Source organism: Thermobia domestica, chromosome 10 (genome assembly GCF_964235325.1).
Source record: "Thermobia domestica chromosome 10, izTheDome1.hap1.1, whole genome shotgun sequence".
Taxonomy (NCBI): Eukaryota; Metazoa; Arthropoda; class Insecta; order Zygentoma; family Lepismatidae; genus Thermobia; species Thermobia domestica.
In genome coordinates, this window is record NC_137463.1 from 131,328,527 (window position 1) to 131,352,154 (window position 23,628).

At 36.1% G+C, this 23,628-nt stretch overlaps 1 protein-coding gene across 1 annotated transcript in view; it reads right to left on the reverse strand.

Moving 5' to 3' along the window:
• Positions 1-23,628, reverse strand: part of LOC145661604 (phospholipid-transporting ATPase ABCA3-like) — a 1,415,399-nt gene that overhangs the window by 388,797 nt on the left and 1,002,974 nt on the right. Inside the window, exon 15 of the mRNA XM_081726924.1 lies at positions 10,093-10,199. Within this exon, the coding sequence (XP_081583050.1) occupies positions 10,093-10,199 (107 nt within the window). The remainder of the gene's footprint in view (positions 1-10,092; positions 10,200-23,628) is intronic.

The following is a 23,628-nucleotide window of genomic DNA, read 5'->3' on the forward strand; positions in this document are numbered from 1 at the left end:
CTATATTACTGTTGGAATTGTAGAAACGGAACTTTATAATGTTGGGTTATTTTCTTACTACGTTTGAATTCCACAGTTTTATCTGTTCTCCCTTTTCTTTTCTTCTTCTCTCCTCTCTGTCTGCCTCATTTACGAATCTCTGTGTAATAGATATTCATTGGTTTCTTTTTTTCATTGTGTGTTGTTCAGTTTCTGTCTACATCAACAAAATAATATTGTTTTGTCTTGGTTTTGTTATTTCATTTTATCGAAATTAATACGTGTGCAGTTTGAAATAAGAATTGCGCTCACTTTGTTAGCTAATTTTAGTATAGGAGAGAAGAAAGGAGGAGAGAGAGAGGGGGTCTCTTTACCTGACACGATTATGGGATAAGAAGGTGTATATTGGGTGGCCTAACTGCAGGGCCTTAGGTATCGCAATGATTTTGATGCGGAGTGTACACAGGCAAGCTTACGTTTCCGCCAGGGGAAGCGCTTTACCACTGAGTCACCGCGCCCAATGATTAAATCTAGTCAATGATTATAGAGGAATTGGAGGAACGAAGAGTGGAATGAAGCGGGAATACCCTGAGGAAAACCACGGATACGATCTTGTCCACCACAAATTACTTGGCCGGGAATGGAAACAATAAGAACCACACGCACCAGAGGAAACGCTCTACCACTGAGCTGCCGCGCCCAATGATTAAACCAAGTCAATGATAATTGAGGAATTGGTGGAATGAAATGTGGGAACAAGCGGGAGTACCCTGGGAAAACCCACGGATACGATCCTGTTTGACACAACTTAAGTGGCTTGGGAACGAAACAATAAGGACCCCACGTACAAGAGGAAGCGCTCTACCGCTGAGCCACCGTGCCCAACGAATAAAGTAAGTCAGTAATAATAGAGGGATTGGTGGAATAAAAAGTGGGAAGAAGCGGGAATATCCTGAGAAAACCCACGGATATGATCCTGTCCAAACACAACTTATTTGGCTGAGGTTCGTAAAAATAAGGACCCCACGCACGAGAGGAAGCGCTCTACCACTGAGTCACTGCGCACAATGATAAAAGCAAGTCAATGATAATAGAGGAATTGGTGGAATGAAAAGTGGGAAGAAGCGGGAGTACCCTGAGAAAACCCACGGATACGATCTTGTCCACCAGAAACTTACTTGCCCGCAGATCGAAACAATAAGGACCCCACCCACCAGAGGAAGAATTCTGCCACTGAACCACCGCGCCCAATGACTACAGCAAGTCAGCGATAATAGAACAATTAACAAATTAAAAGTGACAAGAAGCGGGAGTACCCTGAGAGAACCTACGGATACGATCTTGTCCATCTTGTTGGCCGGGGGTCGAAACAATAAGGACCCCACGCACCGGTCTACTATTGAGCCATCGCGCCCCACACCAAGAACAAGAAAATTGGAAGTTACTAGAAAACATTATAAGAAGCAATATCTTTCAATGGTAAAGACCACTTCTCGATGATCGTCTTTTAATAACTCCATAACCAGAAAAGACCGATGCGTCCCTCTCCTATTATGTCTTTATAAAACCATATACGTTATCCGGATATTATCCTTTATTCGTCATCCGGATGTAATCAGGTATCCGAATGTTCTATTATCCAGATATTATCCGTTATCTTAATTTTGTAAATTATCCGAATAAATCTCTTATCCGGATATTATCCGACATCCAGATATTATTCGTATCCGTCATCTGCATATCATCCGTTGTCCGGATCTTATCCGTCATCCGTTATTCGAATATTATCCGTCAGCCGGATATTATCCGTTACCATCATCCGTGTTGTTATTCATCAACCGGATTTTGCTAATCCGGATAAGTTTCTATCCGATATCAGAATAAAAATTTATCCAGATGTGGCCATCCCTAATCAGCATCATCAGAAGCATACACGAACTGAATGTCTTGAAATCTGCTACACAAGAGCAGGTGCGGATCCAGCAGGTGATCATGGCGATTGTCCCCCAGAAAGGGAATCTTTCTTATTTTATATATAAATAAAACCCATTCCAGAGTTTGGAGCTCTTAAAAGTAACTCTAAGTAGGAGTATCATCAACAACCGTGCCCCCAGAAGCCGATCGTAGATCCGCCTCTTGACAAGAGAATGGGAAACACTTATTATTCACATTCAGTTTGCACATCTCAACAAATAAACAATATTTTCATTCACTTCCATCTACTACTGCATTTTACTGAACTGTAACTACTATTTATTTTTAAAAATAATTATTCTATTTTCAATAATTGTAAATGTTTATAAGTTCAGTAATTTACCATGAGTAGAGTCAACTAGAAGTGTTTTTGTAAGGAAGAAATAACAACATGAACTGTGAAATATCTTCTCACATACTGTCGAGAGCTGAGAGTCGACAAACTTTACTCTTTCGTTTACCGATTGCATCGAAACCGCGGTAGCCAGAATTAGCCCAGAATAGGGGACTTATATTAAAAACATGAAAATCTCAGAAAAATGCAGAAGTCTTTTAGTCGGAGAGAAAAAAAGAATGAAATCTCTAATTTCTAGTTCTGTTAGTCTTGCAGCTCTTAGTCCGTACCAAAAAACTAATAGAAATATGGCCAATGAATCATGACTATTTTGTAGAACATTCCACTTTATTATCACAGGAAATTCATCTTCCGGCTTGCTTGGTTGTGAAAAGTTATAGAGTGTATTGGTATTGTATGTAAAGTATGTGTACTGTCGCTGATTTGTGATAACAATCAGAAACAGAGTAAAAGGTAAATTACAGTAATAGTTTTCTTTTAATTTTTGTGTTCAAGGGGAGACGAAAAACCTACTTTTATCTTAACATTTGTTTTTCTTAAAATTTCTATTCGGGTCCACACCCTTCCCCCTCAACATTGAATACGGAAATGGAGAACTTATTTAGAATTTGATTGTTGATTCCAGTATATTTCAAGCATCACTTCTCGGACCTGGGCCTGTGATATGTCGATACATCGCTATCGTCGATATCTTTATTATCATATATCAACATTCGATATCGCGAATATATGGACATGAATATATCATTCTAAATTTTCGATATCGATATTCGGGGGGCGGCGAGGTATAAGGGACCCCTAAGACTTGCGATGGATGAAGAATTTAAACTTACTTTTTACAATATTGTTTTCTAATCATAATATCTTTATTACCAAAAATTGCAATGTAAATACATCCACTTGCAAATTTGCAATATTATATGGGATAATTTCTTAGGTGTCAGAACTTTTCTGTTCCCTGAAAAAAGAAACAAAACTCGCGTGCAAAAGCAAGTGCTTCGAACTTTGAGCTAGAATTTACCATAAGAATTTTTTTTTATTTCTCTCTGTTGGATATTTCCATCCGTTTTGGCCTTTGGGACCGCTCATTGACAAAACGTGCACACATGATCGCTATATGCATTCATGCTCTTAGGCAGTCAGAGATTTTGAAAAGGAAACGACTTTTTACTACTATTACTACTACTACTACTACTAATAATAATAATAATAATAATAATAATAATATTATTATTATTATTATTATTATTATTATTTTTATTATTATTATTATTATTATAACAATGTGGTTTACAACTAGGGTCCCATTTCTTTATCTTGCATGGGAGGGCCGCAAGTCTGCTACGCCACTGGTGTCCCCTTTTCTGTATTTGTCTTTTTTTCGTTTCGTTTAGCTATTTGTTTTTGTCCTATGAGGCTTTTATATGAAACCTTTATATTATATAACTTTTTCTTTTTATGAGTTTCTTTTTTGAGTGGGGAGGGGGAAAGAGAGTAATGCTTTCTTCCTATATCTGTTTCTTACCATTCATCTTGTTTGAACTGCTTAAGTAAGTCACTTTGTAACTTTTGATGCCATCCAACTCCGTCACAATAATAAAATTGTCATTTTAACTATTTGTTTTATTTTCTTATTTGCAGTTTGCCACACTGATATATTTGTGACAAAATTGAGGTTTAGTCCAACGTCTTTCGAATTTGCAACCAACCCAACCGCCGTGTTTTTTGGGTTGCCTGCTATTGCAGGAAAAGGAGAATTGCAGGTGGTAATGCACTTTTGAATCGTGTATACATTCATAGGTCGTTGCTTTAAAGAGTGATAACTATTACTGGGAATTGTAAGGCATCTAATACAAATCCATTTATAGTTTATAGGATTCAAATAGAGTCTACACAAAACATTGACTGCATGATCTAGATTTGTAGTCTATAGTTTTGCCTTAAAGAAACGATAGTGTTTATCAATATTAGCTAGAATGGAGAACTTAATTACGAAAAGCATAATTACGACAAGCACATTGTCAAACTTTACAGGGCTATAGAATATAGCCCTTTAGTGCACAATATCTACATCTTCTCGAAGTGGAAAAGGGATTGCATGCCAATTCGTTCAACGAACTTCATTTCATACACATTTTTGCTGACTTTCACTCTGCTAATAGGCCAATTTTTGACATAATCAGCTGCATAGTACTAATCTCTCTCTAAGCCACGTGCTGTAAGCCAGACAATGCACTGTCTTCATCATCTTCGATGTATTATCGGAAATTCCTGCATCTGTGTCCGTGTACCCACTTACCCTACATGTAAAAAAATTGTGTCCCCACTTATCCCACTGTAAAAAAATGTGGGGTAAGTAGGCACACCTCAATCGTACATATACTGACAAACACAACACAGTATATTCAATTTTTATAAGTACCTGATCATCTCTTCTTAACTGTACAATGTTTTCCCCGGGTGCTTCTGTAACAATTATCTCAGAATAGCCCAACGCTTCAAGATCTACGAAAGTTGATCGGATGCTAAAACATCTACCCATTTTTCACATACGGGTATTCTTTTATACTCTTCATATTAGATAAAACCACTCTACCAGACGAATGGAACTATGTCCACACTCTTCAAATTTGGAGGAACTGTTTTCATATTTTTTTTTAACCAGATTTTAGAAAACGTGCCTGTCCCCACCTACCTCAGCTATACAGCATCTGTGATATACAGCAGCGCATACAGAACATTTAAAAAAATATATATACTTTAGTCACGACTAAGGATTTTAATTTTTAAGCTTATTTTATATCAAAAGATGTTTTCAATAGAGTATGGAGCGTGAAGATAATATAGTGAATTAGATATAACGGCAAAACTAAGTGATTAGCCGAAGCCTTATAATGTAGTAAAACACAATAGAGATTCATAAATTTAACATACTATAAGTGAAAGAAACTTTTCTTGCTTTGATATAAGCAAATTCGTTTATCACATTCGCGTACTCCAACGTTTCAGTCAGTTCGTGTTCTATGAATATCATCGCTAGGCCAGTAAAGCGTATTTCAGTCATGGAAGAAGGTAGATAGTTTTTAATAAACTTAAGTTTAGAAAAACTTCTTTTCTCTACTTGCTACTGTTACCGGTAACTAACTAACTCTATGGCCTATGGAACCCGGAGGTTCAGTGCCGTTTTCACAAAAGCCCTCCACTGACTTCTATCCTTAGCTAATTGGATCCAGTTTCTACTTTGTATTCCTATCTCTGCGAGATCCATCTTAATATTATCCTCCCATCTGCGCCTAGGTCTTCCTAATGGTCGTTTTCCTATGGGTCTACCAGTCAAGACTTTGAAAGCTTTTCTACTTTCTTTCATTCTAGCTACATGACCTGCCCACCTAAGCCTCCTAGACTTGACGACTCTAACAATGTTGGGTAAACCGTATAAATTATGTAGTTCCTCGTTATGAAGTTTCCGCCATTCCCCATTTCCGTTCCTCTTGGGTCCAAATATTCGTCTCAGGATCCTGTTCTCAAACACTTTCAGTCTATGTTCTTCCCTCAGAGTAAGTGACCATGTTTCGCAACCATACAGAACAACAGGCATGATTATCGTTTCGTATATTTTAAGCTTCAAATTCTTTGACAGAATTCGCGACGACAAGAGATTTTGAACCGAATAGTAACACGAATTCCCTGCTTTTAGTCGACATTTAATTTCTTCGTGAATATGATTTTCGTCTGTTAATATTGATCCTAAATATTTGAAAGTATCCACTTGATCAAAAGTATTATTTAATATTTTAACGCCTCCACAATTTGCCGTATTACGGTCTCGACGCACTTCCATGTATTTACTTTTCTCTGCATTTACTTCTAAACCCATGTCCCTGCAAGCGTTTAATAATATCTCTGCATTTATTTCTACTGTTCTCCTATCATCCCCTATTAAATTTACATCATCAGCATATGCCATAACCTGGTGAATGCCATTCAACTCTAGGCCCTGGTTGCTAACTTTGATTTTCGTTATGGCGTATTCCAGCACAAAATTAAATAATAATGGTGACAACGCATCTCCTTGTTTCAGGCCATTTTCGACGTGGAAGCTCGTGGACAAAAATTTTCCTACCCGGACTTTACTTTGGGATTCACTTAAACATATCTTAATTAATCTAATTAGCTTTCTCGGTATTCCAAACTCTGTAAGAACGTTGTATAATGTTTCTCTCCTAACCGAGTCGTACGCCTTTCTAAAATCAATAAATAGTTGATGTACCGGGGTATTGTATTTTCGAGTATTTGGCGAATGGTGAATATTTGGTCGATAGTTGATCGATTTCGTCTAAATCCGCACTGATAATCTCCAATAATTTCATCTGCGTATGGGGTCAATCTTGCTAACAGAATATTTGAAAGGATTTTATAGGATGTTGACAGAAGAGAGATGCCTCGATAATTATTACAGTCAGTTTTGTCGCCTTTCTTGTGAATTGGAACAATGATTGACTCTTTCCACTCTTGTGGCAATTCTTCCTTGTTCCAGATAAGGAGAATGAGTTTGTGTATCTTGTTCCACAATTTTTCGCCTCCAGCTAAAATTAACTCAGCCGGAATTTCATCTACACCCGGAGATTTGTGTTTCTTTAATTTCTTTATAGCGGCTTCCACTTCTATTCGATTGGGTTCTGGAATATACGGTTCTGCGGTGTGTATCTCCTTTTCTCCACGCACATTAGTTTTTGGCTGCGTGTTCAGCAAATCGTCAAAGAAATCTTTCCATCTATTTAAGAGGCTATCCGTATCAGTGAGAACTGTTCCGTCAGATTTCTTTAATATATAAGCACGAGGTTGATAGCCTTTCTTAAATTCGCTGATTCCCTTAGACATGTCCCGAATATTTTTATTTTTACTATTATCTTCAAGTTCCTTAATTTTAGCTTTCAAAAAATGCCGTTTCTTTGTTCTAAAAGTTTTGGAAGTTTCCCGCCTGATATCTGCGAAATTTTGTGTAGTTATTTCATTCGGATTTTGTAGCCACCGTAATTTTGCCTGTTTTCTCTTCTCTACTAGTTTAATGCATTCTTGGTCGAACCATGGTTTGTTCCTACGTATTTCCGCGCGTCCCAGTTTTTCTATTGCTGAACTTTTAATGCTATCTCTAATTTCAATCCAAGTATCCTCAACCACTAGTGCACTCCGAGTCTTCTAAAACCGAGAATCTATTCGAAACTTCAATCTGGTATTCCTCTCTTACCTGGCTCTCTTCTAATTTCTTTAAATTAAATCTCTCCGTTTTCGGACATTGAGTATTACCTTTATTCAACGATAATCTCTCCCGTATTATCGCTGCTACCAGGTAGTGATCAGTGTCACAATCAGCCCCTCTAAACGACCGGACGTCAATTATGCTAGATTGTCTTCTTATATCTACTAAAACGTGATCAATTTGATTATGTGTTTTTCCGTCTGGTGATGTCCAAGTGTATTTATAAACGTCGCGATGTGGGAATTTTGTACTCTTCACGATTTGGTTTTTGGATGTTGCAAAGTTCACGAGTCTAATACCGTTGTCATTACTTTCCTTATGCAAACTTTCGTTCCCTATAATCGGTTTGAAAATATCCTCTCGTCCTACCTTCGCATTGAAATCCCCTAATAGAATCTTCATATGGTATCACGGGAGTTGGTCAAATATCCGTTCCACTTCTTCGTAAAAACTATCTTTTATATCGTCACCCTTATCTTCAGTTGGAGCATGTACATTTAAAACAATAATATCACACCACCGTCCCTTAAGAGTAATAAAAGAAAGTCTGTCAGTAACAAATTCAACCCGTTTCATTGCTGGTAATATTCGTTTGTGAACGAAAAACCCTGTTCCTAACTGGTGATTTTTATTTCCTTCCCCGTAAAAGAACGTAAAATTTCCGGAATTCTCAGATCCCTTTCCTTCCCACCTAACTTCCTGAACTCCTACTAAGTCCATCCTGTATTTCTCTAACTCACTCGTTACAGATTTTAACGCGCCTGCCCTATAAAGACTTCTAATATTCCATGTTCCAAATCTCATGTCCATTTTCTTTTGCTGATGTCGTGCCAAGTTATCAGTCCTTGTCCGAGGCTTTTGTGAATGTTTCTGAACAAGTACTTTTTTTACAGGATGAGGGTGTTAGCCTTACCCAAACCCCCAAGCTGGAGGACCACTCCTAGTCGTCTGTCCGCGACTGCTTATTCAGTATATTCGCAGCTAACCTCTATATCTAGAGGCCTTCTCCTCGATCCGCAACCTGAGGACGCGCCATGCCGTGGTGACAAGAACCCACGTTACACGGACTGTTACCGGTAAGTTTAACAAAATCCTAAGTGCAACACTGAAATTGGAAGTAAAGTCATGTTCCTTAATTAATTTTAAAGTCTCTTTTGGTAAACTTATATAGCTTTAGGATAACGGATAACATTTCAATTCGTTTTTCAAATCACTTGAGTTAATATCTTTAGATTCTTCGTGTATTAAAATGCTGGCAAGTTTATTACACTTTTCAGACAAAGGTTCAGGTGGCATATCTTTAAAAGTACTTATATCGTAAAGAAACTCGAAATACTCGCTGAGATGTTTAAGTTGCTCAAACCTTTACCTTAAAGTTAACAAAATCACGTTTAGAACTTTGTAATAAAAATCGATTTTGTATCTTGTTTGTAGATCTTCAATAGCTTCATTGACACTGTCTCTTCTTTCGACTTTGAGCTTACATTATATTATCTATCCGTGGATCATCCATGTCTAATGCTGATGCCAACTCCATCGCATCAACTAAGTAAGATTGAAACTTTGCGTCATTTCTGCTTCTCTCAATGTACTCAGATATATTTTCAAGAAAACTGACTGCATCGAACACATGAGAATCAATGCTTTGAAGACTTTTGCTTACTATGTTTACGTGGAGTAAAAAGTAATACCAGATAACGAGTGAGCAAAGGAAAGTAAAATCTTGGAAAGGAGAGGCTAGAACGCCATGTCTCAAGTGGGAGTGTACCTTTTGCGTTCTTCGACTGGAGTGTTAGAAAATTGCTGAATAGAGAAATATATAAAAGACATCTTGATAATCCTATCCACCATAGCTAAAAATCTTATCTACGCCGCTGCAAGGGAAATATTGAACGAGAACCTGTGGCTAGTGGTTTGATAATTGAAATAAGGGGGAATTCTCTGAATTTGCTGAGTGAGTATTTCCCTGAATGTGGGCGAAGTAAGTTCATTTACATTCTCAGGTGAACACAGTTTTATTTTTCCATCTGGGCCTATTATGAAGCATTATATTTTGATAGTATTCTATTCCGTTTCAATTTTTGCCACCCATTAGACTTGCCGCCCTGGGCGGTGGCACGGCTCGACCATCCCCCTTGCGCCGGCTCTGTATATAGCTTTTGTGGTGAAGCTTGACGTTCATTCTACCATTTCCTCAAACCCTAACTATTTGGTATTTCATACTCCTTTCCAGGAATGTTTGAAATTCAATGAAGCTTAATGTACACACAGGTGAAGTCCTAGCAGGAACTCCTTTTAAAACATGATAACTTGTTTTGTTGCATACTTCACATGAAGTATTGCATGTATATACAGAGTTTGAAAAAGTAATGTAAAGTAGCTAAATATATAAGCTTATGTACTTCAGAATAAATGTATTGATAAAGGAAAGAAAAATAAAAGGATGAACAGTTTAAATTAATTAAAAAAGTATACATTCTAGAAATTACTGGACTAGAATTAGAAATGTAAAAATAATGCTTACCTCCAAAAGGTAGTAGCCCCAATTCGCTGAGGCAAAATTCAGTTTCTTAATACTTAATGCGATAAATCTGCTTATGTGTAACCTGCAGCCGGCAAGTTTTGTAATACCTAAAAATAAAAGACTTTTTTTTAAAAAAAAACGTAAAATGTTTAATAAAACAGAGTACACTTTCACATTTTACTAAGTTTCTTGCACATTGAAATGATCAAATATGAGTTTGTTGAACATAATGGCAACAGTAGTGGCAGCAGTACAAAAAAAAAAAAAAAAAAAGTAGTGGCAACGTTGTTCCCACGTCAGAAGGCTGTTCTTCAACACCACAGGAGTTCCGTAGCTGATAAGCACTGGTGCCAATTTAACCTATTTTTAGCTAAATCTAGACCATTTAGCCATACAAATCTAGGAAATGCTTATAGCCTTAAATATAGCTTATTTTATGGAACTCTTTTGCCATTTTTCCTTTTTCATTTGCCGTTAAATTAATTCTAAAAATCATTTTTTCTTTGAAAATAAAGTGCAGTTTTTAAAACTGATTCTATTTGTCATTATATATTATTATCGTATTAATTGATATCTCTAGACAGGGTGCTTTATTACGCAACAAACAATTGGATTTCATTCTCGTTCTCTCTCCCCACCCACAGATTTTCAACTATTTGACAATATTTATTGACTCGGAAAGAATTTAAAATGTTGTTCTCGTAACGGCTCCGTTATTTGCCACTTTTTAATTACTTTAATTTTCGCATTTCATTGCAAGAATGAAAGGTTTCAAGCCACAGAGATTATTTTTTGTTTATTAAAGGAAACAAATAAGATATTTAATTAGCTTGAAAACGCTCAATGCAATCACGATGATTTGTGTGGAGGTACAGAGAAATAAGAAGTGTTTTTAAGGACTATGATCTTCCGAAAGAAGTCCTATTGAAAATTGGGACAGTGGTAGTCCACACAAACACAACCAATCCACAATCCAACGATGGTGCATCCAGTGCCAGCGCCTCAGTTAGCTGCGACGTCATCGATTTAAAACTTATTTCGATTCAACTTATATGGCTGTTGACTTTCACAAATCTGATGAATTGTTGATGGATTTTATTGTAATTTAAAGTACTGTATGTTGCTTGTTAGTCTTCAGTGAATCAAGTTCAACATTTCGAAATTTAACTATAAGTCACTTATAATTCTATACACAAAAAGGGGTTTAAAATCTACAATGTGGGTTATAGGATAGCAGTTCAAACTCTAGTAACTTTTTGTGTAAAAAAGCTTATTTCTCAAGGCTATTTAGTCTATTTTTTCACAGGTTGTTGGCAACACTGCTGGTAAGCAAATGTGAGGCGATGGCGTGTGGTAAGGGGCAACGACTGTGTGTTTTTCAATCACAAGTAACGATGGTGTAAAGTAGAGGAGAAAGATGAAAGCGTCATAAGAATATGTTTTGGAAAAACGAACATGACACAAGATTGAAGATATACGTGAGAGCAGTGCACAGTTTCAGGGACTTGGTGAAGATCTTATCGCCAAATTGAATAAACCACTTCACGGGAAGCACTACGACACAAGTGAAGCCTCCTCCGTGCCATATCGATCCCCAGTGAACATCGATAAAGATTGACACCCTGACAGTGTACGACGCCTTTTACACGTAAGACAGAAATTGCTATGGGTTGGAGGTGATTACATTAAATGAGTATACTGTAAGAGGTATCCTTCAGTGCATAAAGCTAGGTATTGACTATAACAATGTTCCTATAACTTTTTATCCAGCTCTTATGAAAACAATTAGAAAACGTTTGTAATCTCCTTTCTTGTTCGACTATACCATTTTTTCTACTGAGATATAATTTGTTTCAGAACCTACGTTAATTATTTTTTTTTTCATATCTAATGCGAGTACATAATTCGTGTTCGAAATTTGTAAGTCTCCAGAGTATGCACAACTATCAAGGATACCACGGGTGTCAAACTTAGGATCATTGTTGTTTCTACTATTTATCAATGATCTAACGCGAAATATACAAAACTCTCAAACGCTAATATTTGTACATGATGTTAAAATATACACGCCAATAGAAACATTAAAGGACTGTAAAATGCTTCAAACTGACTTCAAGAAACTAATGAGTTGATGCAAAGAGAACATCATAAACGTGCACTAACAAATGCAATTAATGTATTTTATAAATTGCAAACCCCACTGAAATTTTCGTATCAGATGTATGATATTACTTTACCGAGCACGGACACTGTCAGTTATTTAGGGGTAGTGTATGATAGAAATTTAACATTTAGCAATCGTATAAACCACAGACATGACTGACCAGGCGCACAGAAGTCTTGGATTCATTATCAAGATTGGTAAAGAGTTTACCAGTATTACTGCTATGGAAAAGATACATGAGCACTACGTTCGTACCAAATTTGAATACGCAGTTCCTATATGGAACCCTCGCACAAAAACAAACAACAATGATATGGAAAAAGTTCAGAATAAACATTTAAGGTACTTGGTATATAGGGAGACACAAATATATCCGACGACATAATAGTCAATCTTTAAACTTCTATACATTAAGTCTAGAACAGCGACGAATAATGCATGATAAGTTGGTTCTATAAAAATTACTAGCCTTTGGCTAGCTTAGGGCTCCGCCCCCAGACCCTCACATTTGCTTGGCCTACGGCCTCGCACCTCTTAAATCCACAATTCTACCAAATTTCAAGTTTTTTTCCTATTTTAACCATCTAAAAGATAAGATTTAGTATCCCGAAAAACGATCATTTAAATAACATGGGAATTTCATCATCCCCTCTTTAGACCCCTTAAAAACTAAAAATCTTCACTTTTGGCAATTTTCCTGTAGGTTAGTCCTGGAAGGCTACACTCATGCGAAATTTCATCATTTTAATCCTCCCGGAAGTGCCTAAACATTTTGGGGTGTAGAAGATGTCCCATATAAATAACATGGGAAAGATTTTTCAGTTCCCTATACAACCTCTCTACAGATGAAAATTTTTATTTTTAGTTATTTACTTAGTTACCGCTAACGGAAACGTATAAGCATACAGAGTTTCAAGTTTTTATTCCAATTAAAACTATCTAAAATATGAGATTATATGTCCAAAAAAATGTCCATTTAAATAACATGGAGAATTTTTTCATCTCCCCTTTAGACTCCCTAGAAATTAAAAATATTCACTTCTGGCAAATTTTCTGTCGATTAGTCCCAAAAAGCTACAATTATGTCAAATTTAATCATTGTAGCCCTACAGGAAGTGCCCAATAATTTGGGGGTGTAAAAGGTGTCCCATATAAATAACTTGGGAAAGATTTTTCAGTTCTCCATAAAACCACTCTACAGTTGGAATTTTTTACTTTTACTTATTTACTTAGTTAACGCTAACGAAAACGTACAAGCATACAGAATTTCAAATTTTTATTATAATTCCAAGTACCTAAAACATGAGATTATAGGTAAAAAAAAAAACACCCATTCAAATAAGATGGGGTAATTCTTCATCCCTCCTTTAGACCCCTTAAAAATTCAAAATATTCACTTTTAGCAATTTTAGTGTCGGTTAGTCTTGGAAAGCTACAATCATGCCAGATTTCAACTTTCCACGTCAACCGGAAGTACCCCTTTAATTTATGCCAGCTTACGTAGTTTTTATATAGTTAAGAAAGATTTAAGAAAGATTTAACAATCAAATCGGCTGCACCAATTTACTTCAAGAATTTAAAATATACACTTCCACAAGTGGAACTCATCTTGGAAATTGCAATTTCTTTTATTGCAGCGGATTACACACGAAATCAAACAAGAGGTCACCAGTATGGAGATTGAGTACAACCTACAATAGGTTAACAAAATGTAGAACATATTTGGATATTAATGTTAACAGCATAAACCAATTCAATTCAATTCTGTGTATTTAAATTAGAAATAATAGTAGATGAAAGAATAATAATCATGCTGCAACCGCGTTATAACTATAAGTGTATTACAATATGAATGTATGAATGTGTGATAATTGCTTAATACATGTAACGGACAATGTAATTGAGTTATGTAGCCTGTTGTGTTTAGAAATAAATAAATTCAAAATACATATCTCCGAAGAAATATGTATAAACAAACGAATTTCCTTTTACCGTGTGAAACTGTAGTAGACTTCTAAACTATGCAAATTCATTACTTAAACTTGATGTAGTATATCTACAGAAAAAACTAGATTAAAGATAGAAAGTGTTCCTCGGATGCTGAATCCACATCAAAAAGCTCTTTCTCGTAATATTTTTTCTGTCTTGCTCCATAGACATTAATATTAAAACCAAAAGTGCTAATTGATGTTTATCATTTTTGGTTGTAATATAGGAAACACATTCTTCCAGTACTGAATCGATATGAGAAAACTGCTTGTTGTTATCTAATTCCTTTTTATCCGTTTCGTGATCAGTATTATAACTGGAAATCGTAAATTTAAATATTTAAATATCGTAATAAATATGAATGATATGTTCTCTTGAGTTCCCTAATCGAATGAAAAATGCTTCTCGTTATCTAGTGCATTTTTATTCTATAGCATCGGACACTGAACCCGGAAACATTTGATTTTACCCCCTTCTAGTATAAATAGAGGGTTGTGGAGGAGATGGGACCTAATCCTGGGACTCTGAATCGTAGGAAAAATGCTTCTCGATATTTTTCTGTTTTTCTCTATGGGAATAAGTATTGAAACCGCAAATAATAGTAAGTTTCAACCATTTCCAGTTTCTTTAGAGTATTTTCGATAGTTACGGTATGTTCTATTGAGACTCTCAGTTGATTGCGAAAATATGATTATCGCTCTCTATTACTGTTTCTATTCTATGGCGATAAGTATTGAATCCAGAAATGGTTAATTTAAAGCACTTCGAGTTCGAATAGAGAATTAACAGAGGAGATGTAGCCTAGTATTTAGAAGCTGAATCGGTTGTAGAAAATAGTTTTTTGATATGTTTTTTTGTTCCATGTAAATCAGTACTGAAACCGGAAGTAATAGTAAATGTGAACCCTTCCGGCTTTGATAGAGTGTTGCAAATAGTCATGATATGTTATCTTGAGACGTTGAATCGTCTGCATAAAACCACCTCCGCTATCTGTTATCATTTTCGTTCTATCATATGAGAATAAACTTTATAACTGGAAATAACTAATTTGAACTATTTCTGGTTTGAATAACGGGTTAACCAAACATATAGAATCTATTTTTGGACACTGAATCGATTGGAAGAAAACACTTTTCGATATTTCTTGTCGTTTGCTTTGATATCTGTTGACAGACCGATGGACATTTATTCTATAAAGCTTCCGGCACTTATACATAGCATAGTTTGGAAGTCTAATATAAACAAAATGTAACAATGTTTGATCATAAACTCACCCAAGACCACTGTACCAATTTTAATGGCCTTTTTGGTACATAAATAGATCGTGGTTCAACTTAGATTTCTGTTATGTTATTTGGATTAAAGTGCATATCCTAAGAGATAAGCGGAAGGAAAATCCTAACATGCGCTAACATTTGAATCCCTTACAAGTAAGTCAATTAGGAAGATGAAAGTAAGCATATAATCTTCACTAAAAATAAAGCGACACATGCCTTAGCTTTGTTGAAACTTTCCATTTTAAGGGGGTAATGGGTATTTTTTTAAATCTATACATATAAAAATGCATAACATTTTTGTCCCTGCATAACTCTGAGATGCCTGGAGCAATTTTACTCAAACTTGCTACATATATAATCTACAATGTGGAAAATACTGTGGGGGTAAAACACTCCTAGCAATACTAAGAGTGCACGAAGGAGTGACCTGCAAAAATAATCGAAAACCACAATAATTATTTTCGAAGTCATAGTGTTCTGGGTCGCTGATATGATTACTGTCACTCTCGATCCCGTTTGAGTCCAAGTTCAGTTCGCAGTGGAAGTAAGACCCCCAGCATCATAGGATTGAGGTTGGAAAGAGTTTACATGTAAAAATAATAAAAAAAATAGCTGATATTAGAGTTAGATCAATAAGTTTCGGGGTCGTTGAGATATATAGGAACAGTCCTAACATCCTTTATGATCAAATTTAGCTCCAATTTGCGCAATATCCCTAGGAATGCAGTGGAGTGATGTAGCATGTAAAAGTAATCGAAAACGATTGATATTAGTGCCTAATCCGTAATTTTCGGGTCGAGGTAAATACTGACACTCTCAATTTCGTTTAAGTCTCCGTTCAGTTATTATCGTCAATGGGATCCAGAAAGGGTAAAAAATTAAATTTCCATAATAACCAAGATAAGTGTCTAAACGATAGTTTTCGGGGTCACTAAGCTGATTAATAAAAGTCTTGGTTATATTTAAGAAAATGTTTAGTAAATAACAGGCATATCAGCTGAGAATTATCAGTAATAACGTAAAAAGCGTTGCTTCGACATCCACATATAAATGAATGTGCATAGATATATGTATGCATGTGTATGTGTATGTATGTATGTATGTATGTATGTGTGTGCGTGTGTGTGTGTTGTGTTCATATCTGTTCTAACATAACTAACATAACAGAAACTACAGATATTCCACTATTATGGGAATGTGACTAACCCGTCTGAAATCACTTTTGAGACATAGTACGCATTTCAAGGTTTGTTTCAATCACTTAATCAAGGAGAAACGTGATTTTGACATAGGTAGGTAAATTTTTAACTGATTTGTTTTTATTGTTTCTTGATATATGCGTTAACTATAAACAAATACACTATGTGTGTGTAATCTACGTTCTTTCCTTGACAACGTGGATATTATGTTTCATACTTTGACTCATTGTAATTATGAGAAATCATGGTATGATATTTATCACTGCCCGTTGAACGGGTACATATGTAACATGACCATCGGGGACATATGTAACATGTAACATGACGTAACATGTAACAATCGTCCTAGAGTTGTACTGAACCATGATAAAAATGAACTAGATATGACTAAAGATAATACAATTGATGTAATTAATAAAACAATGTACGTATTAAATATGCTTTTCCTGGGCCAAAAGTACGTAGAGAGTGGGGACTTAATTTTCACTTGTTTTGTTTAATCTCTCTCGCACAGTAGCGCATTCTCTGTTCGCATCGTTGTATGAAGGTGTATATAGGGATTACAAATGCAATTTGGGTGAACATTAGTACAATATCATAAGGACTTCAATCAGTAGCGGAACAATAAGGTAGACATTGCCTAGAGGCGCAGTACACTTGGGTATATTATGGGGCGAGGGAGTCCAACTACGGATTTTGCTTAGGGACACGAAACACCAAGTTGTTAAGTCACTGACTTGAATTTTTATGTTACGTAATATTTTAATCTTGGCTTGCTTGTCCATGTTTAAATTAGGTCGAATAAAAATTATTTCGAGCTAATGTGGCAGACATGTAACAAGTAACTCATCATTCATTCATCTTATTGAAGCGTGGAAATTGTGTATTTTTAAATAGATCTACTTTTAAATTTGAGCCTGTAGTCTAGTCTCTTAGTTTGTTGTCCCCATCCATTATTAAACCTACTAGTATTATTTTCTTTTACTTTACGCCGAAATGAAACTTTCCATATATTATTATGATATTTCTTTTGTTTCAAAATGTTAGAAGGTTGTTCCAGAATCTCAAATTGAGGGTTAGAACGACAAACCGAGGCTCAACATCCAACAAGTCATGGAGGCGGCAGATCATGGTATTCTCAAAGATGGTAAAAGTATTCGATCTAGTGTCATGGTGTTTGTCATGTAATCCTTTACATATTAACGTATGCCAACTTCAGCCATATTACAATATTTTGTAACAAAAAAGTATGCAAAAACGAGCTTTTCCAAAAATTGGTAGCAATTCGCACACCAGAGAGGTATTTACCACAGAACAAGAAATTAGTGTCACTAAATATATTAAGTTTCTTGCAGATTTGTATTATGATCTCTCTCCTAAGGAAATAAGAAAATTAGCTTATGATTGTGCCAAGACGTTTAATTTGAAAATGCCCAAGCAATCAACTCAGACAGAATCTACATGTTCTGATTGGTTGTCATATTATATTCGTAGTCATCCAAATATTTCAATCATAAAACTTAAACCAACAAGCCTTAATACAGCCATGGATTTTAACAAGCCAGATGTCGATCTCTTCTTCGTTAAATATGCAAATGTATTCAAGAAATACAAGTTTAAACCTCAGAATATATATAACATCTCTGGTATTACTACTACCCAAACATCCAATAAAATTGCTTGAGACGAAAGACAAGAAACAAGTAAGAACCATCACAAGTGCTGAGAGGGGTACTTTAGTTATTACTGTTTCGCTCCGAATGCCTGTGGTAACACTGTCCTTTCAATATTTGTGTTCCCGAGTGTGTATTATCGTGATTATTTCTTTAGAGGTGGTCCTCCAGGTTGTTTAGGTGCAACACTAAATCTGGATGGACGCAAGCCGTCCAGAACTTGTTTCCTACATTCAGCATTTTACTAGACATGTGAGACATTGGGGAACAAAGTGTTAATTTTTTTTAGACAATCATTCACACTTACATATTCCAGTCATTGATTTTTGTAGGGAAAATAGAATAGTGCTTCTATCATTTCCACCACTGGTCTCATAAGTTACAGCCACTTGATCGTGGAGTTTAGGTCAAAAACAAGTCAATTGTGCCATTTATCAGTGGATGAAAAATAATCCAGGTATAAGAATGTCAGTTTACGATATCCCCGAAAAAGTTTCTGTAACTTTGCCTCTAGCTGCCACACCTAAGGCCAGTTTTAGACGAAAGCATTTATCGTAGCATTTCTCGTAGCAGATGTGCTGCCAAAAATCTCGTATAATATTCTATGGCATGAAAAGTATATTGTGCTTTTACATGGTAGCATTTTGATAAGCATTTTGTCGTGACGTAGCAAACAAATCACTGGAGAAGAGCGCAATTATTGTTCCAAAACTAAAAACAGATATTTCAGTCACTATTTCTTCTAAAGCCCGTTTTCGCATATGGTTATTATGATACAAAGGACTTTTAACGGTGCAGTTATACTATACAGATTCATAGATTTTAAAATTTACAGAAGAAATTTCTAATGTTTTAATAGAGTAGTGTATAAGTAATGGAAATATGGTGTGCACTTACATCTGAGATGCGTATTTATGTGGAAATATAGAAATTAAAGTCGAACCTGAAATGCACGTAATTTTCAATAAGCTGCCATAAAATTTTGGCAGGTCTGTAACTTCCCCATTTTGTATCGAAAAAAGAACCCAACCATCCCCATCGGGGCTTCTAACCCAATCCCACTACTGCTGCTGCTACTACTACTACTACTGCTACCACTACTACTACTACCCGTTCCTACTCCTATTCCTACTACTACTACTCTTACTACACCTACAGCTACTGTTACTATTACTAAGTACTCCCACTACTACTCTTACTACTACTTACTTCTCCTCCTACTACTAGTACTACTACTACTATTATTCTTACTACTACTGCTACTACTGCTTACTACTACTACTTACTCCTCCTCCTCTTACTACTACTACTACTACTTATACTATGGATCCGTATAGTAAAACTACACGTTACCACCTGTTAAAGTGAACCTGCACCGGAGGATGCAAGATCACACCAATAAATGAAACGAGAAAGTTTTTTTTTAAAAATGAATTTCTGTATGTATCCGTATAGTGAAACTGCACGCTTTAACTTTGTACAAACAAGGATGTTCCTCATATTTTTTTAATCAACATAATAATAGTATCCCTACTCTAACTTTTTTCTTTACTACAATTCAATTTCCCATACATCGCTTCCTTTTAACACACCACGGCGCTGCAATCGGAGCAGAAATGCTGGGGAAAATGCTACGAAATAGAGCAGGTCCTATCGACAAGAAATGCCATAGGATATGCCATGGCATGGGAAATGCTATAGCATTTGCTACTTTACACGGTAGGATATCGATGATACGATTTTTGCTACGAGAAATGCTACGATAAATGCTTCCGTCTAAAACTAGCCTAAGAATATATCTGGATTTTCTGTAACTGGAGTTTGGCCATTTAACAGAAATGTGTTTGATGAAAGCGTATTTTCCCTAGCAATAGTCACTAACAGAGATGTAGACCTAACCTCAATGTGTAACTTTCGGCCTACGTCTTCTCAAACAATAATTCTTCTACGTCTTCACTGTGTGAGATGCTGGTTAACTCCCGGCACTTCAAAGCAATTTTCACCAGTTGCTGTCCGGCCTTTACCTAAAGCACCTGTGCATGATAATGAACTCCACATGAAAGACAGGAAAGAGAGGAAAAGCGCCCTGATACTCCTCAAACAGAAGACATAGAAAAACAAGGAAGACACAATAGATATTCTGCTCCCCTCAAGCCACAATTCAACCTACAGGAAATTGATGATTGTAAGAAAAGAAATTACCTAAAATTAGGAAAGAAAAATAGGTGCAATGCAAGGAATCATTTATCAGATGAAGACACGTTTTGCTTACGTATCTGGACTATTTCAAAAACAGTTTACCGAATGGAGAATGGAACTATGCATTTAATGCAAAATGTGGGCTCATTTAAAATGTACTAAGCAGCAGGGCCGGCGCTAGCAGTTTTGCCACCCTGGGCGGTACTTTCGCATGCCTCCCTTTCAATCCGCAAAACTTATTTTGACAGAAGACATTCAAGAGCCACGAAAAAGTAAGATGCTCCATTTAAAAACATGTTGGTCAAAGTGGGGACACGTTTTTCAATGTTCAACTTTCAACTACTGTATCAGTAACACTTTCCGGATTATCAAACTGAAAGTATGGTCGTATTAACTGTTTTGTACATTTGATAAGCATAGGGTCCATTTGGAAGCAATGTAAATACTTGCTTCACAATAACATGTTTATTAAACATCAGTTACTGTTTCCTCCTGTATGTTAACGCGGGGAATAAAGAAGGGAAAGTGGGGGCAGAGTACTTGTTGTCTACTGCTGATAGGTCCACGTTTCATCCTTCTGCGCTCAGTTCTAGCCAGAGATACAACATTTTAAAAATGGTACTGTGGCAAATGTAGACAAAACAAAGAATGCAATATTTCAAAAATATGTTTTATTTTGTTCAGAAAACTCTTATATTAGAAATATTTGCTGGGTTATTGTTGAGTTATTGTTGTGTTACAGTGTGCCTTATAAAAGGTCTCTTTCCAAAATCTTTCTGAAATGAAGGGAACTATCTCCATTAGTGATATTAGATTGTCAGTGAGTTGTTCTCGATGATCTACTGACAAATTTGGTGAGACAGTTCTTAATATTGACTGAAGCGAAAGGATCTAATTGTGTTATATTTTTTTCTTTTTATTTTGTGAGTGACTTTTTGACCTTGTTCTAAGATGTAGGTGACGGCACTTTAAATTCGCAGTCGAGAGACTATCAATAATATTCTTGATTGCATTAATTTAAAAAAAACGTTAATTTTAAAATTTTAACAATAACTGATAATCGATTTCGATATTTCGGTTGATATCAACAATGGCAAAGATGTCATCGTTCATTGTTATTTAAAATTTAAAATCAGCTTTCTTCTAACACACATCTTAATTGAATATAAAAAAATGCAAAATGAACTAATGGAATCATTAAGTGACGGTTCAAGTGTTCCATCGGTTGAATCAGCCGAATCATGTGAGTCTAATACACCTAAGATTGATTCAGTTGCCAACATCAGCAGGCCTAGTAATGGCCCTTTATTAACTAACTCTAAGAAGGTGTTACCATGTCCTCACTGTGGAAAACATTATGTGAATTCCAAAGGATTAGCTATACGCATAGCTAAAAATCATCAGGTTATAAATGGAGACGAAGATTGTTGTCATATCTATAATAATAGCTATCCTGATTATAAAACTAAAAGAACTAACATCTCTAGCAGTAATAGAGGCACACAGGAATTGACGATGTCTAACTTGGGCAATATATTAATATCGTTAAGATCCTCAACACATATTTTAAGACGTGTCCCTCGAGGTGCTCGAGCTGCAGCTGCTGATGCACTAGCTGATGTGTTACTTCAAGTAACTACGCGTATTTCAAATGACGAAAGAGATTAGATCAACATGTTCCTATTTCCATTAGTTGCACTAACTGCTCCCAAAAAATCTGAAAATGTGAAAAACCTCACCTCGTGGGTAAAACAAAGAGTTCATCTTTGCTGTGATATAGGTATTGACGCCTTAATCAGACATCCAACAAAGACAAAGAAATCTCTTCCGAAACAGAATGCTTCCAATCTTAAGATTGTAGAAAACAAACTTGCAGATGGTAACATCCGTGGAGCAGTCCGTCTACTAAAGTCGGATGATAATGTTGCAGCCCCCGACATTTCTGGTTTGTGACGCTATTGGAGATCCAGCCCACCCTGGTGAATTTACTTTCCCGAATCTTTCAGATGACTCAAAAAAACTGTCAAGGAGTTTCGATCAATGAAGTTAAGCTAGCTATTAATTCCTTTCCATCTGGTAACGCAGGAGGTCTCGATGGTCTTCGCCCTTCGATTCTGAAAGATCTATCCTGTCAAGTACTTACATCGTGGAAAAGCTCGTAAAATCATGCGATCTGTTCAATTTAATTATTTCAGGAAAAGTGCCCTTGAAAGTTAGGCCATTGTTTTTCGGAGCCAAACTTACTGCTCTAAGAATGAAATCTGGTGAAATTAGACCTATTGCCGTTTGTAATGTCTGGCGCAGAATATCAGCAAAAATTATATGCTTCGGAACAAGGGAGCATTTCAAGAACTTTTTGTCTCCCCATCAACTTGATGTTTGTACTCCCAACGGAGCCAAAGCAGCTGTACATGCAACCCGAGTTTATTTTCGCCACGCATTATTAAAGCTGGATTTTCGCGACAATCTTAAAGCTGGATTTTCGTAACGCATTTAACGAGCTTCGCCGGGACGCCATGCTCACTACAGTGTTGAATGAACTTCTTTCAATCTATCCATATGTTTACCAATGTTACGCTCAACCCAGTGATCTATTCTTAAGACACTATTTCATCCCAGAAAGGAGTACAACAAGGCGATCCCCTGGGCCCAGTACATTTGCTGTAACCATTCATTCCTTAGTGAAATCAATCAACACTGAATTAAACATTTGGTATTTGGATGATCGAACTATCGCTGATGAACCTGAAGTAGTTCTTTCAACTCTAGCACAAATAAATGAGAAGGCATCTGCACTTGGCCTACATTTGAATTTTTTCGAAGTGTGAAGTTGGTTTTCTTGGTTCAGACGAAGCCAAGTTCGACCTATTATTTAAAAAAAATGACGAAACTTCCCCAGGAATACGTCTCCTAACTAACCAGGATGCTTGTCTTCTAGGCGCCGCTTTCAGAAAGAAAGCTTTTACCAATGTCCTGTTAAGCAAAATATCGAAGTTACAATATTTTTTCTCTCGACTCGCCTCGATTTCTGTTCA